This window comes from Babesia bigemina (genome assembly GCF_000981445.1).
Source record: "Babesia bigemina genome assembly Bbig001, chromosome : III".
NCBI classification, from domain to species: domain Eukaryota; phylum Apicomplexa; class Aconoidasida; order Piroplasmida; family Babesiidae; genus Babesia; species Babesia bigemina.
Genome location: NC_027218.1, coordinates 2,012,373 through 2,027,638, shown reverse-complemented (window position 1 = coordinate 2,027,638; position 15,266 = coordinate 2,012,373). Strand labels below are relative to the sequence as shown.

Sequence of the window (15,266 nt, the reverse complement as noted above, 5' to 3'; positions counted from 1 at the left end):
TGTACATGTGTAGGTGGCACGCGACCCGGAGTTTAATCAAAAGGCGCCGCACGTGTTGCGCCGTGCTTCAGGTATGCAGACCGACGCTACACCGCCTCGCCGTCAAAACCGATTAGCACCCAATTAAGCACACCGCCGTGTACACCCAGACAACGCGGAAGTCTCTCGGCGCTGGTTTATAACACGTCAACACGGCCACTATCCACAAATAGCGGCTGTGGCACGTCCGCGCGGCAAATGCATACTAAATGCCCGTCATAATTTTGCAATGCACTGAACAGCATCACGTCGGCACAAATGTGTCTATGAGTCGCGAATCGCGAGGTAGACACACGAAAACGCCGCCGGTGCCGCGGCCGCGTACTCGCGGTTGATACAGGTAATCATAGCGGCATCCGGTGGCGTACCACATTGCGCTAGTGATCCGCTAGATGTCTGCGGACGGGTAATGTGGCGTGCGAGCGCAGCGTTCGGTCTGCGGCGGCACATGTTGGGTGGCGTGCGCGGATACCCAGGCGGCGCGGCCGGTCGTGGAGAAATAAAATCTGTCCGAACGGCTGTCATACGACTGTAGTGAGTTTTTACAACGGTTCTAGCAAGTCAATTGCCGCTGAGCCACTTGTCACCGTTGGTGCGCCCGTTGCTTCTCTTCGCATAAGGTCGCCAACTGCCCGGCTAGGATCACCAGGCGAGGTCACCTGAGGGATTTCAGCGGCGCATCAGGATACTCGGGCAGGCCACTATCCGTGCTGTAAAAGTACCGCGGTAAATCCGTCATCGCACGAGGGTCACGTTGGCGTGCTGAGTGTACACCTCGTCGTTCTCAAAGCGCGCCGGTGTTGAGCTGACAGTTCCGAGTAAGGACGTGTGTACATTATTAAGGATCCAAACGCGGATCGTCTGGGAGAAGCGGCTCCGGCCTGGTGAAGGTAGCTGTAGGAATTCGGGATTTCTATAGGGATTGGATGGAGGTGGCGGTCTAGAGTTCGCGCGCCAAAAGAGCTGGCGTGTGACTACACGTGCATATCCGCCCCGGCCGTGCGCAATAGGCGTTGCAGTTGCGTTTACGCGCGGGGGCATATCGACCCCGTCGAGCACCCTTTGTGATCGGAGCCGGCTGGCAGCGTCGCTCGTTCAGGATGACGCACAAACGAGGGCAGATCCTTTGCACTAGCGACCCGTGCATTCCGGAGAGTGTGTACTGCGACGAGACGTTCGGCAGGGTGAGCCGCAAGCGCCATTGCAACGTCCGTTCGCCGTACGAGGTGGCGGCCACCGGCAGGCGGGACTCACCGAATCGCCCAATCGAGAGCCCTGGCGCGGCGACGCCTGTTCTACCTGATGTGGAGGGCTCCACATCTTTGCAAGAACTCGCCTCAGAGTGGAGCGACAGGATTGTGGAGGGGCTTCGCCGCATGCAGAACACGCATGACCTCAAGGAGCCGCTGGCCAACTACCTGACCCAGTTCTACCACGCGGCAGTATCTCGGGGGTGCGAGCCCACCTCGCAGCCCGAACACCCGCAGGGAGACCAGGGCGAGGAGCTCGCCAATCGCATCGGTCAGCTGCTGCATCGCAACAACGTGCTCTGCAACGTCATCCGCAACCAGTACGAGACGATACGGCGGCTGCAGGCGAACGAGGCGCTCGCGTCGAGCCTGATGAAGGAGAAGGCCGCGCTCAGGGAGGAGCTGCTGGGCCTCAAGGAGTGCCTCAACGCCTACGTCGGCTCCGTGGGCGCGGGCGCGTCCTGCGGACCGTGCGACGCGCAGTTCACACGACGCCCACCGGACGTATTTTAGCAAACGGCTATTCTAATGCTTCTACTGGTAGTTCACGATCCGTATTTGTGTCGTTATGGGGTGCGCGTTGCTGGGTGTGCTCGGCGCCGTCGCAGGTCAGTGGGTAGACAGTGCCGCTCCGTGGTTCTGTCCCGCTCCCCTGCTTGAATTTTCGTACGAACTCGGCGCGCTGTACGCCACCGCGGTAGACATCAGCGGTGCTGCAGTAAGCCACAACGGCCGGGTAGAGTCTCTGCTGACGGGTTAGCTCGACGGGAGTCATCTAAGGGTGAGTTTCGCCCGTTAAAATCTTGTTACTGGTGTGTGTGCTAAAGGGTCTCGGCGCCGCGGCCGCCATGCCTAATATTTCGGCGGCGGCGCCGTGGATCTGCCGTGACGTGGTATCCCTCGTGCTGCCCAGGACGTGTTTTGCTTCGCTGACAGGCTTATATGATGTTCAGGCTTCGAGCTCCATAGGCCAAGCGCCACGATATCGCAACAAGTCGCCGTTTCGGCCGGCTTGTCCTTTCCTAGAAGTACCGACCGTGATTGCCTTCGCTCGCCGTCGTCCCCAGTGTCCTCGCGGATGCCTGGGGCGTTGAGGCCTTCCTAGTGCTGTGATATTAACGAACTTCTGATTATATCCTTGGGCACTGAGTCCGCTGGCTGCCACTGATAGAGTCTGCGCGTGCTGCCATGTGCTCTATGCTTTGTGTGCATGTGAGGTCGGTTGAACATCTGGGGTTGGTAGTCTCGCTCTACGAGCGGCGTCCGTGTCTGCTGCGCGGGCGGTCTGCGACGTGTGCTGACCAGCTTGCCGGGTGTTTTCCGTCCGGGGTGTTTGGTGACCCGCTGTAGAGTCGTTCCGGACGGTGATTGAGGTGCCGTAATAGCAATAACTACCGTTCGGCGCGGCCCTGAGGTCGAATGTGCCGGTATATTGTCCCACGTGATTGCAGCGGTTTCGCTGCGTTGTCCGTCCTGTGTTGAATGAAGTCGTAAATCATATTGCCGCTCCGTGCTGTACCCGATTCCTTCAGAGCAGGTCTCGTCGCAACCGTCTATAGTCCGTATAGGCGTTTTCAAGATGTCGGAGACGCTGCAGTGGAAGTTGAAGGGCACCAACTCGGCGTTCAGCACCTCGAAGCTGGTGCAACTGCCGTGCACGGTGGGGGTCGCCCGAGAGAAGCTGAAGGAGGAGTGCGGCCTGCAGCACGTCACGGCCATCGACTTCGTGCTCTACCTGCCGTCGAGCGAGCCCGAGGTCCTGCCGGACAGCTACATGCTGGGCGAGCAGTGCCAGGTGCTGGTGGCCCGCTGCGCCGCAGCGGAGGCGAGGAAGCTGCTGGAGGCCGCCGAGAAACGGTTCTCGGTGTCACGAACCGCCACCATCAGCAACGCGGAGTCGAGCTCCGCCACCATATCTCGAATGCCGACCACGGTCTCCACGGCCCAAAGCAGCTCAGCCACCATTTCGTCCCGGCCTTCCGTGGACTCCCAGCCGCAGGAGTCGGCCGCGGAGTCCGTGTACGAGGAAACTGATGAAGATGCGAGCCTCACGGCGTTCGGGAGAGTGTCGTCTGCCGTGTCGAGGCAGGAGAGCGCCGGCGACTTCGAGGACGCCACCACCCACAGCTCGATATCGGAACCTTCGCTGTTGAATGGCGCCGCCTCTTCCGTGAACGCCGAGTCCGCCGTGGACTCAGACGATGAGGACAGCAGAATCCAGGCCGCAATGCAGGAGCGCGACTTCTTCGGCGGCGAGAGCACGGAGGCGCTTTCGCGTCGCTACTATCGCAACAGGACGTTAGCGGCGTCGGCAGCCCCCGCTTCCGATGGAGCACCCGCTGGCGGCGTGGCAACTGCTAGGACCGCGCACTCTCACGCGGCCTACCCCGCACCTGGTGTCCGCTTCGACAACGGCACCATCGACCCCATGCCCGTCGACGAGAACTACATCTGCCACATGTGCGGGCAGCGCGGCCACCACATCAAGAACTGCGTGCAGCCCGAGGGAAAGCGGCTGCACAAGAAGATCCGGCCGGCGACGGGCATACCGGTGGACTTCCTGCAAGTCATCGGGGAGGACGAGATCGGCAACTACGACGAGGTCTACCACCTCAAGAGTGAGTTCGCGCCTAGTGGCACCTATAAGGTTCAGCTGGCGAGTTCGCCGTGATGAAGGACATGTCAAAGGTGTCCGGCGGCGCCTTCTTCACCAAGTCGGCCGACCAACGCATTCAGAGCCAGCTGGGCTTGAGCGAGACCGAGTCGAAGAACATGGCGCGCGGGCTGCGCTGCAGCATCTGCAACAACTTCTTCAACAACCCCGTGGCGGCGATGTGCTGCGGGGAGTCCTTCTGCCTCCAGTGTGTGGTCGACCGTGCCGGCGGCCGCGCCAAGCTCGACCTCAGCCGCATCTACCACTGCCACCGATGCCAGAGCGAGCTGCGCATCTCCGACCTTCAGGCGAACACGGCGCTGAAGAACGCCGTCGACGACCTCGTGCTCCGCAAAAACTGGGAGCCGCGATCGCGGGACGCGCACGCAGCTGTGAAGCGCAGCGCCACCCCGGCTGTGGTCAACGGCAAGGACCTGGTGGACGTTGCCTTCCTCAAAAAGTGGGTTATACGCCGTAAATAAGCAGTTGTTCACGTGATTGCAGGCAGAAGGCGTTGGCTTCGGCGTACCTGGCCAAGCTTCGGCAGTGACGCCGCGAACGGCCCAGGCGGGCCACTGCAGCGGCGCGATTCCAGCGGCCGGGCAGCGGAATGTAACATACACTCGGTATAATGTTGCATAAGATGTAGCGCGCTGTATGTGTATGCGGGTCTTCGCGCAGTTTCGCGAGGCGAAGGTGCTCGGCGTGGGACGCCCCCTCGTGATCGGCGCAGCGCCGTCACGGCGCGTGTGTGAAAGGCCTACACCGCGGATGTAGCTTCACACGCACCTATAAAGGTAGACTGCACGTAAAAATCGTTGCATTCTTGGCACGGTGAGATTGGAGCTGTGCGTGATGTCAGCGCATCATCCGCCCCGCAGGGGAACCCACGGACGAAAAAAAATGTCCGCTAGATCTACGATACTCAGTATATTCCCCGGGTTCGAGGTGAAAGGTATCTCTGGACAGACGAAAATACTCGCCAAGGACGGGCTGACATCGTCACCATCCCCTGCATACGTTAGTCCGGAAAAAACCACAAAGACGCCGATTTAGTTGTGCTACGTAAGCCGTACCGTGACGAGTACTCATGTGTGCCCGGCAGTAGCGGTTGCCAGACGGCGCGATTCACGCGGTGTTTCCGGCGCCGTGGATCGAAGGTGCAGGACGCGCCAAAGCCAACTCGCACCGGAAGTGTCGCTGCATACACACATTTTTGTAAACAGCACGCCGAGACCGTTCGCGTAATTCGCCGCCTCAGTTGTCCATGTACATGGCGCATCCTTGCCTCCCAATATAGTGGTGCGTCGCGCACGGCGCCCCGTAACCCGGCAGCCGCGCAGACCGAAAACTTCTATCACTCTTCTGCTGTTTACGGGCAGTTGCCTTATATTGCGTCAGAACGCCTTAGACCCTAGCGCCTCGCGCTGCGGGTCCGTCTCGTTCGCGCAGCTTTCTCGGTGGCCGCGGAGCGCCCCGCGCAGACCGCTCTGGCGAGGGCCCATCGCGCAACATAGGCGACGGCGAGGCTCGAGCGTCTCCGGTTGGTATGCGCGGAGGATGGGCATAGAGCTTGCCGGCCGGTTGGATCATCCCTCTCTGCTACGAGCTCTCCCCCGGTCCGAGCACGGAATCGCATTCGCCGTCTGTATGGGATGTAAGTTTTAATATGGAACTGGACGTAGATAGCATCATCGAGCGCTTGCTCGAAGTTCAAGGCAATAGGCCGCTGCGCACTGTGCAGCTGAGCGAGGAGGAGATCCGCGGACTGTGCCTCAAAAGCCGCGAGATCTTCCTGTCGGAGTCAGTGCTCCTGGAGTTGGAGGCGCCGATCAAGATCTGCGGCGACATCCACGGGCAGTACTACGATCTCCTGCGGCTGTTCGAGTACGGCGGGTTCCCGCCGTCCTCCAACTACCTCTTCCTCGGGGACTACGTGGACCGAGGCAAGCAGTCTCTGGAGACCATTTGTTTGCTCCTGTCCTACAAGATCAAGTACCCGGAGAATTTCTTCCTGTTGCGTGGGAACCACGAGTGCGCGTCCATCAACCGCATCTACGGTTTCTACGATGAGTGCAAGCGCCGCTACAGCGTGAAGCTGTGGAAGGTCTTCACGGACTGCTTCAACTGCCTGCCTGTGGCTGCGATCATCGACGATAAGATATTCTGCATGCATGGCGGCCTCTCGCCGGAGCTGAACTCCATGGACCAGATCCGGCAGATTGCGCGGCCAACCGACGTGCCGGACACCGGGCTGCTCTGCGACCTTCTCTGGAGCGATCCCGACCCGAACACCATGGGGTGGGGAGAAAACGACCGAGGAGTCTCGTTCACCTTCGGTTCCGATATCGTTGTCAACTTCCTGATGAAGCACGAGCTCGACCTCATCTGCCGCGCACACCAGGTGGTGGAGGACGGGTACGAGTTTTTCTCCAAGCGACGCCTCGTGACGCTTTTCAGCGCACCCAACTACTGCGGGGAGTTTGACAACGCAGGTGCCATGATGAGCGTCGACAAGACGCTCATGTGTTCGTTCCAGATACTGAAGCCGGTGGACCGCAAGCGGCTAAAATGACTTAAATCTTAATTGTCGCCAACAGTCTATACAGTGACGTGGGGTCGCCAACGTTGAGGTTAGCGTGCGCAAGCTCCAGGCCGTAGTGGCCGAGCACCAGCGACAGCAGCACGTGCGACACCGCCACGCTACGCGTGGACGAAAACAGCATCGTGACCACCAGCTTCAGCTTAGGCACCATCAGCGTCAGCGAGCCTGACACGTCGACGGCGCCCAGGCCGATCAGCTCCTCCCCGGAGCCCTGCCGACGCAGGTGGAAGCGCTGGTAGCCCAGGCCCCAGGCGGGGGTGTACATCGCGGTCATCACCTTCGTGATGACGCTGCGGTCCACCGCCACAGTGCGCTCGGCCTCCGCGAGCAGACGCCGGTCCACTAGCGTGCCGTCCAGCACGGCCTGGTAGAAGCGGCTGAGGGCCACGGCGCTCGCGCGCCCGTTCAGACCCGGCACCGACTTCTGGTAGATGGACTCGTACTCCAGGCTCATCGGGTCGGTGATGATGCACCGGTAGTTGATCACGTCGTAGTTGCTGTGGTGGAACACGCGCTGGACGGGGTTACGCTTCATGATGAACTTCCGGAGACGCAGACGGCTCAGCCGCTGGTCCTCCTCCATGAGGTCCAACTCGCTGAGCTCCTCGTCGTCGGTGACCACGTCGTTATCGGACACCAGCACGGGGTCGTAGCGCCCGTTCGTGCCCTCCGCAATGTTTTGGTTGAACATCTTCTCCGTCTCCGCCACGTCCAGCTCCTCCAGACGCATGAACGGCGTGCGGTGGTGCCGGACGAACCGGGTCTGCACGGGGCACCGGCTGGACGGGTAGAAGCAGCGGTGGTACGTCAGCTCATCGCTGTCGGCCGTCAGCGTGCACCAGCAGCGGCGTTGCGGCGCCGCGGTTTCCACAGCCTCACGCGCGACCGCGCCGAGACGCAGCAGCATGCGTCCAACGCAGCGCCGCCGCTTCGACCGCTTTATCGCCTTGGCGTTGTTGATGTTCTGCTCCGCGGTGGGCAGCGCGTCCGACTTCTGCGGCAGAGCTAGGAACTCGTCCTTGCTCATCAGCACCTCGTTGATGTCGACCGTCGCCTCGAGGCCCACGCACTCCACGTCCCCCTGCGGATTCGCCAACTCGTTGTCGGGCGAACTGCCCTGCGTGACGTCCGGAGGGAGCAGGTCCAACATGTCGTGCGAGCCGCTCGAGTCGAGGCTTTTGTTCGCCCACGACTGCGTCTGGATCATCGTGAACTTGCTCATCGGGATCTCCTTCCCGTCGGCGACTATGGTGCCCATCACCTCCTCGGACGTGAATTTCGACAGCTCCGCGGACGACTGCAGACGCGTGTCGGACGATTCGATGTCGACAAACAGTGTCGTCGTGGTATCCTGCGCAGAAGTGCGCTTGTCGGCGGCCGCGCTGCCGCCGTCGCCATAGGCTTGGTGCGGGTCTGGCACCATGAGTTTCGACGCGCTTCCAACGGAATCGTTCAGGTTGATGTCAGACTTTATCGCGGGTGCGGCCTGCATACTGCCCGCCAGCGGCGACACCGCGTCAAGCGCGACCGCGGGCGACTTGCAGAACGCCGGCGTGCTATCCTCCGACGATTCATGGCAGCCGGGCGACCCCAGAGGGATGTCGATCATCTGCTCATCGAGGTCCATGGCGGACGCCGGATCCAAGTGCACCACCTCGTAGGACCCGTCGTTGACCGGCGCCTCTGGGGCGTGCACGTCCCAGTTTATCTGCAGCGACGGGAAGACCAGCTGGCCCAGCGGCACGCTGACGTCGCGCGCAAGGTCGAGGATGTACTCCTCGATGCTCTTGCCGGTGACGCGGCGAACGAGCTCGGCCATGATCCACCCGAAGTAGAGGTAACCGTAGTTGGTCATGCCAATGGCCTCCTTGTGCAGGTTAGTCTGCTGGATCTCCTTTATCATGGTCTCGTAGTCCAGGTTGTCCACCAGGAGGATGTTGGGGTACGGCATCACCAGCCCGGAGGAGTGGTTCAGCATCTCCCTGATGGTGATGTGCTCCTTGTCGTTCTGGCCGAATTCGGGCCAGTGCTTGCTGATGGGGTCGTCGAGCGACACGTCGTAGTGCGTCGTGAGGTTCAGCACGGCGGTGGCTATCAGGCCGTTCATCATGTGGCTGACCTGGAAGAGCGCGACCGACTTGACGGGTCTGCACTCGTACTTGCCCATCGAACCGTGCGCCAAGTCGACCTCGACCACGCCGTTGCGCATCACGCAGACCTGCGCCGCCACCAGCAGGCTGCTGTCTTTCGCGATGTGCGACAGGAACGCCGACACCTTGGCCTCCAGCAGGCCGCGGGGCTTCCGGAAGCTGATGGGCTCCGAAAGCCGCACCTTAGACTTATTCGAACTCGACACTTCCATGAGCACCTTCGTCACGATCTGCTCGTCGGTCACCTCCACGCAGTCGGCGGAGAGCACCTGCTTCACGCGCCGGGCCTTGCGGATGAACTTGGCCTTGTTGGACTCGCTCAGCATCAGGTGCAGCAGCGGCGTGTAGTACACGTTGTAGAGCGCGTTGCCGCTGTTCTTGTACAGGATCTGCAGGAACGGCAGCCGCACGTTCAGCATGATCGCGTAGTTGCGGTACTCCGAGACGACCTTCAGCAGGATCGGGAAGAAGTTCGGCGCGTTGATGACGAAGTCCTTGATGAACATGCGCCCCATGTAGTGCCACTCCCCGGGGGTGTCGTCCTCGGAGGTGAGGTTCATGGAACCGTCCTCCGCGCAGTAGTCCATGACCTTGCTGAAGTCGGACGAGAAGATCTTGAGCAGCGACTCCAGGAAACGCTCGTAGCTGAAGTCCTTACGGGCGGTCATGTCGAACCCCGCCTCCACGAAACCCGTGAAGCACCCTATCGTGTCGCCGATGCACAGCGCGTAGGTGAGGTGGCACAGCCCAACGCGCTGCTTGGTCGTCAGCGACTGGGTCATGCCCCAGTCGAGCAGCACCGGGTAGAACTTGCCGTCCACCTTGCTGCGCGTCAGCAGCAGGTTGCCGGGGTGCGGGTCGCCGTGGAACCGGCCGGACGACAGGATCTGGTAGATGGCGAAGTCCTGCACGTCGTACACGATACCCGAAGCGTCGATGTTGTTGTCCCGGAAGAACTTGACGTCGGTCATCTTGTAGAGCTCGAAGAACTCCATGGTGATCACGCGCTTCGAGCAGTACTTTTCGAAGACGCGTGGCACCACGATGGGGATCCCGGACAACTCGGCGTCCACGCGGGCGAGCCGGCAGCTCTCCGCCTCGATCATGAAATCGATCTCCTGCATGGCCGCGGACGTGTAGTCGTCGATCGAAGCGAACATGCGCTTGTACTGGCCCATGCTCTGCGCCACCCACAGGATCATCTTCAAAATCTCAAGGTCGTTGCGCAGGTTCTGCTCGCTGCACCGGTGCTGCACCTTTATCGCCACCACGTTCCCGTCGTGCAGCATGGCCTTGTGCACCTGCGCTATCGACGCGCTCGCCAGGGGGATCGAGTCGAAGTTCTTGAAGATGTCGTCCATGTAACCGACCTCCTCCTCCAGCGTGTCGATGATCTCAGCGAAGTCGCTGTGGCCCATGCGGTCCTGCAGCTGCGATAGCGCCTCGACGTAGCACCGCGGAAGCATGCCGGGCTTGGTGCTGAGGATCTGCCCGACCTTGACCCAGCACCCCTTGAGGTTCTTGATGCTGTCCACGATCAGCTGCGCCATCGCGCGGTGGCTCTCCTTCCAGTAGCGGTCCTTCTTGTCCGAAGTCACGAACGAGCCCATGAGCAGCTTCTTGTTCCACTCCATGCTCAGGTTCGACACCGCCCAGAACACGTCCATGGACCGCTGCAGGGAGGACCTGCCAGAGTCCTCAGGCTCCTGCCTCACGCTCTCCATTCTCGACATCTTGTCGGATGCGTTCATTCCACCGGAGCGTCCGCGATTGGGACCCTCGTAGCGCTCATGAGTTCAGCGGACGGTTCCCGTGCGAGCTTAGTCCATTTTCCAGCTTACACATTGGCTCCGGCCGAGGCGATAGCCGTACTCCGCAACGACTGCCGCGGGGGTTATCAAACGTTAAAACCGAAATTCGAAATCTAAAAACGAAGCTTAAACGATGTGTGCAGGGTGTGTTGGCGTTACCGCAGCTGCATGGCGCGGCATTCACGGCGAGATTCTTGGGGTGCTCTGGGCCGGGAGCAGTGCTGTTCGCGGGTTGCCTTTGCCCAGCCGCGATTACAACGACGCCCCGCATGGTGGCAGCTATCTGAACCGCGCGGTATAGGCGCGCAACCCTGTCTGGACACGCGCCGCGCTCGGAGTTACTCTTGGCACTGCGCGGCAGCCCCTCGGTGACCAGGTCTTCTCGCCGTCCATCGCCGTATTTCGCCATGGATGAGGTCTCGCAGGCCGAGTCGGCGCCAAACGCGTTGATGCGGATGCCAGGGGAGCCCATCACGGTCGAGGAGGACCGTGACAAGGTGCTGACCAAGGTGCGGCAGCTGCTGGGCTGGAAGCACCAGTCCTTCCCTGGAGCGCAGCCCGTCTCTCTCACCAGGTGCGTGGCATATATTTCGTCCGTATTGTGGTGTTGTTGGCGTGATTAGATTGCATCCTGCGGCCACGCTCTTCGCGTTCCATGCAGCTGTTACAGCCCCTTGGTGTCTACGTCCTCAGTGCATTGTTTTTCACGCTTGCAACGGGTGTTCCACGGTTCCACAAGTGTATACGTATGCATATGTGTTTAACGTGTTCTGTTGGTGGGTTCGATTTGGGTGTTTCCATCTGGTCACCTGTGCCCGCTGTTGCCCGTACTGCGGATTGGGCGTTGCTATGTTGCTTGATTCAACATGTTGTGTTTTAACACTTGTGGCTATGTTTGTGGAGGCAACTAAACTGGTGTTTTGTGCGCTTCCCGCATTTGGGACTGATGTCTTACTGGTGTCCGGTATGCCTAATTCTGTTTCCGTTTAGCCAATAGTTGTAATAAATGTGCGTGTCTATAAATGCGCCATTATATAGCGGTGATCATTCATGCGTGTTTTGTGATTCTATCTGTTTGTTTCCTGTTCATTGATGTGTTGTTTCTTAGTTGAATTCCCTTTTTTGTCGACGGTGCATATGATATCTTTCACCAACCAGCAAGCCGAACCTTGCACGCACGAATGCGCCTGCCTCATTGTTGCTCAGGAATGATCTGCCGTTGCTCTTCCGGAGCGATTATGTGGTTTGCGAGAAGACCGACGGCATCCGCGCGCTTCTGCTGGCGGCGTCGGGCGCCATCTACCTGATTGGAAGGAACGAGGAAGTACATTACGTACCGATACGCCTGCCCGTGCGAGGCAACCCCTCTGAAACGCAACAGCTGACGTTACTGGATGGGGAGATCGTGCTGGACACAATGCAAGTCGATGGCGTTGAGGTGCAGCATCCGCGGTTCATGTGCTATGACGGCGTGTACGTACAGAGGCGGTCTCTCCGGGAGATGAACTTCCTGGACCGGCTCTCCATCGTCTACACCGACGTGATCCTGCCGTACCAAAAGTCGTTGAAAGCGCCGGCCGCGGCAGCTGCTGACGGGGCGCCAGTGGGGGCAGCACAGCCGCCACTGGCCATATACCTGAAGGACTTCTTCGACATATCGCAGATCGCACACATCGAGCAGTTCTCCCAGAGCTTACCGCACGTGAGCGACGGCCTCATTTTCACACCCGTGCGGCTGCAGTACCTGCCGGGCACATGCCCGAAGCTGCTTAAGTGGAAGCCGCCGCACCTCAACACCGTAGACTTCAGCGTCGACGTGCTGTACGACGAGCGAAGGTGCCCGCGGCTAGTGGAATTGTTTGTCATGGTCAGGGGCACGCGCGTCTTCTACAACGAGTACCTGGCGCCGTACGGCGACGTGTACCGACACATCCTGACCATGGCCATCGGCAGCAAGATCACGCAGCTCATCGTCGAGTGCTCGTGGATCACCGACTCGCGCGTCTGGACCTTCGTGCCCAAAGTGCGCGCCCGCGGCGACGTCACCCACGGAGGGACCCTGAACGATGGAAAGGCGGACTACGATTTCGACAACGGGACATGGGTGCAGGGCGGGTGGTACGCGGAGCGCATCCGTGTGGACAAGAAGCTGCCCAACAGCCTCGCGGTCGTCGACAGCGTGAAGTCGAGTATCGAGGACGACATCACCTTCGAGATGCTGCTGCAGGAGTTCGCGCTCTTCGAAAAAAACGGCAAGATACCGCTGTACAACAAGTGCATCATGCCGAAGGCGTACTCTGGATCCGCGTGACCCGTCAACGAGGGTGCCTGCAGGCCAACAGACTCCGGCAGCGGGGCACCGCATCTGTGGAGGACGGGGCTCTAACACTGCCTTAATCGCATCAGCTGACTACGCGTGCCACGGTATAACCAAGTCCGCCTACGACATTTCTATAATATCACATTTGATGAGACGGGAACGCATTGTTGTTCCGCATGAGCGATTGGTGAGGTGCACGGCAGCGTTAGCTGCGCCGTAAGACGCCTAATACACGCTTCTACAACATTGTTGTGAACGTATATGTCCTTATTTTTGCTGAGAAAGCGTTGTTTCAGCCGCCAATTTGACGTGTTGGTAGGTGTGCAAGCGCTAGACACGCGAACACGTGTCGGAGTTCCCGGTTGATTAAGTGACGCGCACGTGTGTATCGGATCTCGTTGATGTTGTAGGCGCCACTAGATCCGGGCAGCAGCGAAGTGGCGACCGGTGTCGTCTTCCCGACGCAGGGGTGTATGCCGGCCCCAGCGCTGACGCGGGGTCTATACACGCGTAATGCACATCTCCCTCGAGTCCGCCGTATCTGCGTAGTATACCGGCGCGAAGTTGCACCACACCTTCCGAGATTCACGGAACTGCTTTTTGGCGACCGCGTCTCTCGCGTTTTTCACGACCGATATCGACGGCCGCTTACGACGCCCAAGAGCTGCTGTCGTACCTACCGTTCGCGGCGCGGGTGTGTCTACGTCGAAGCTTTCCGCGGGCACTGGAGATTCGCTCCCGAGTGCCGCTGAGGTTGCAATCGGACACCTCACGTTGCTGAGGATACGCCGCCGCGCGTCTTATTTCTACATTGGCCGAAGCCAACGCCGAGTGATCGTATACCGGCACTTTTGAAGCGGCAGTTCGTATACTCAACGAGGCTGCTCATCTCTTTTTCTGCTTAGACACGTGGCATCATGGAATCGAGAAGTCAGTGGACCGCTGCGCTAGTTGCGCTCACGGCAGCTGCCGTTGCCACCATCGGCTGCTCGTCGCTGCTCATCGACCCCATGCAGCACGAGCTGCAGGTGGGAAACGAGACCACGTTCGTGTCCAAGGTGAAGGTCGCGCGCCAGACCACGTCCACCGCCGCCTTCTTCTACACGCCCTCGGACAGCGGCATCAAGAGCCTTATCGACAAGGAGGTTGACGTGGTGAGCCGCGAGCTCAAGGGCATCTACACCATCGTCGCCATGGACTGCAGCTCGCCCTCGCTGAAGAGCATCTGCGAGGCCGAGCTCGGAGCGGGATACTCCACCCCCGTGCTGCGCGTGTACCCCAAGCTGCCCATGCCCGCATACAACTACTCCGGCAACATGGTCAGCGCGATGATCAAGCGCGAGCTGGTCAAGCACGTCGCCTCGCTGGTGGAGGTCATCAAGCCGGGCAAGCTGCCCGAGTTCATGGGCAAGTTCGAGACCATGCCCAAGGCGCTGCTGTTCAGCGACAAGGCCGGACCCAACTACGTGTACAAGGCGCTCAGTCTGGTGATGGACAAGAAGCTGCTGTTGGGGTTCGTCAACGTCGGCGAGAACCCCGAGCTCAAGGCGAGGTACAAGGTCAAGTCGCTGCCGGACCTGATCGTGGTCAAGCCCGACTCGAAGGTCGACCGCTTCGAGGGCACCTTCGACTACAGCAGCATGTTCGAGTGGCTCAACGTATACTCCGAGACCTTCCTGTTGGGAAGCGGCTACGACGCCGGCAACACCAAGGCCACCAAGTCAAAGACCTGGAAGCACGACCCGCTGCCGCAGCTCACGCTGGAATCGCACATGGACATCTGTTTCAACAAATCGCACGGGTTCTGCGTGATCTACCTCACCAACGGCGAGCTGGGTGCGGACGACAGGCAGATGCTGATGGAACTCAGCGCCAGGTACAAGGGCGAGTTCACCGGCAAGTGGATGTGGATGAACCTCGCTGCCGAGCCCGGGTTCGCGGAACTATTCGGACAGCCCGCTGAGCTGCCCTCGGTTGCCATTTTCAACCCCAAGAAGAAGCTCAGGTTCATGATCTTCGAAGGCGACGGCGCCGTCACACGCGAGGGCATCGAAAACATGTTGGAGAAGATCCTGGGCGGAGATGCGCGATTCAAGCTCGTAAGAGGCGACAAGCTGCCCGCCTTCGCCCCCGTGGTCGCATCGCAGCACGACGAGCTCTGACGTCGGCGCCCGAACGCGACCGGTAAATATGAGACCGAATCAATTTTGCACATGTGTCACGCCCGAGGGCCAGCTTAATGCAGTGTTGCTAGAATGGTGGCGGCTAATTGAATGCTGCAGCCCCGTGGTGTTTGACGGGCTGGCGCGCGGACGGGAACCTGGGCTGTCCGTACCATGTACACGGCACCCCGACCACGCGCGGGCCGGCAAACAAACAACCTTACGCGGAGCCATCGCAGACACTTGCTTCGCGAAATGCCCGTGTCTTGCCAGAGA

The 15,266-nt window shown here is 60.1% G+C and overlaps 7 protein-coding genes across 7 annotated transcripts; 6 read left to right on the top strand and 1 right to left on the bottom strand.

The window, feature by feature from the left end:
• Positions 1-1,139: 1,139 nt before the first annotated feature.
• BBBOND_0308290 (hypothetical protein) lies at positions 1,140-1,802 on the top strand (the record flags this gene model as incomplete). Its single annotated transcript, XM_012913657.1, has 1 exon — positions 1,140-1,802. The coding sequence occupies one exon, from the start codon at positions 1,140-1,142 to the stop codon at positions 1,800-1,802; it is 663 nt and encodes a 220-aa protein (XP_012769111.1).
• Positions 1,803-1,857: 55 nt separating this feature from the next.
• BBBOND_0308280 (hypothetical protein) lies at positions 1,858-2,049 on the top strand (the record flags this gene model as incomplete). Its single annotated transcript, XM_012913656.1, has 1 exon — positions 1,858-2,049. The coding sequence occupies one exon, from the start codon at positions 1,858-1,860 to the stop codon at positions 2,047-2,049; it is 192 nt and encodes a 63-aa protein (XP_012769110.1).
• An 819-nt stretch (positions 2,050-2,868) lies between these two features.
• Positions 2,869-4,424, top strand: BBBOND_0308270 (hypothetical protein, conserved; the record flags this gene model as incomplete). The annotated part of the gene is made up of 2 exons (XM_012913655.1): positions 2,869-3,891; positions 3,951-4,424. 2 exons carry the CDS (start codon positions 2,869-2,871, stop codon positions 4,422-4,424), a joined length of 1,497 nt encoding a protein of 498 aa, XP_012769109.1.
• A 1,187-nt stretch (positions 4,425-5,611) lies between these two features.
• Positions 5,612-6,517, top strand: BBBOND_0308260 (Ser/Thr protein phosphatase family protein, putative; the record flags this gene model as incomplete). Its single annotated transcript, XM_012913654.1, has 1 exon — positions 5,612-6,517. The coding sequence occupies one exon, from the start codon at positions 5,612-5,614 to the stop codon at positions 6,515-6,517; it is 906 nt and encodes a 301-aa protein (XP_012769108.1).
• A 1-nt stretch (position 6,518) lies between these two features.
• On the bottom strand, positions 6,519-10,430 carry BBBOND_0308250 (beta-lactamase family protein, putative; the record flags this gene model as incomplete). Its single annotated transcript, XM_012913653.1, has 1 exon — positions 6,519-10,430. The coding sequence occupies one exon, from the start codon at positions 10,428-10,430 to the stop codon at positions 6,519-6,521; it is 3,912 nt and encodes a 1,303-aa protein (XP_012769107.1).
• A 485-nt stretch (positions 10,431-10,915) lies between these two features.
• BBBOND_0308240 (mRNA capping enzyme, C-terminal domain containing protein, putative) lies at positions 10,916-12,819 on the top strand (the record flags this gene model as incomplete). Its single annotated transcript, XM_012913652.1, has 2 exons — positions 10,916-11,082; positions 11,715-12,819. The coding sequence occupies 2 exons, from the start codon at positions 10,916-10,918 to the stop codon at positions 12,817-12,819; spliced, it is 1,272 nt and encodes a 423-aa protein (XP_012769106.1).
• A 926-nt stretch (positions 12,820-13,745) lies between these two features.
• On the top strand, positions 13,746-14,990 carry BBBOND_0308230 (Putative protein disulfide-isomerase; the record flags this gene model as incomplete). Its single annotated transcript, XM_012913651.1, has 1 exon — positions 13,746-14,990. The coding sequence occupies one exon, from the start codon at positions 13,746-13,748 to the stop codon at positions 14,988-14,990; it is 1,245 nt and encodes a 414-aa protein (XP_012769105.1).
• Between the last annotated feature and the right edge of the window lie 276 nt (positions 14,991-15,266).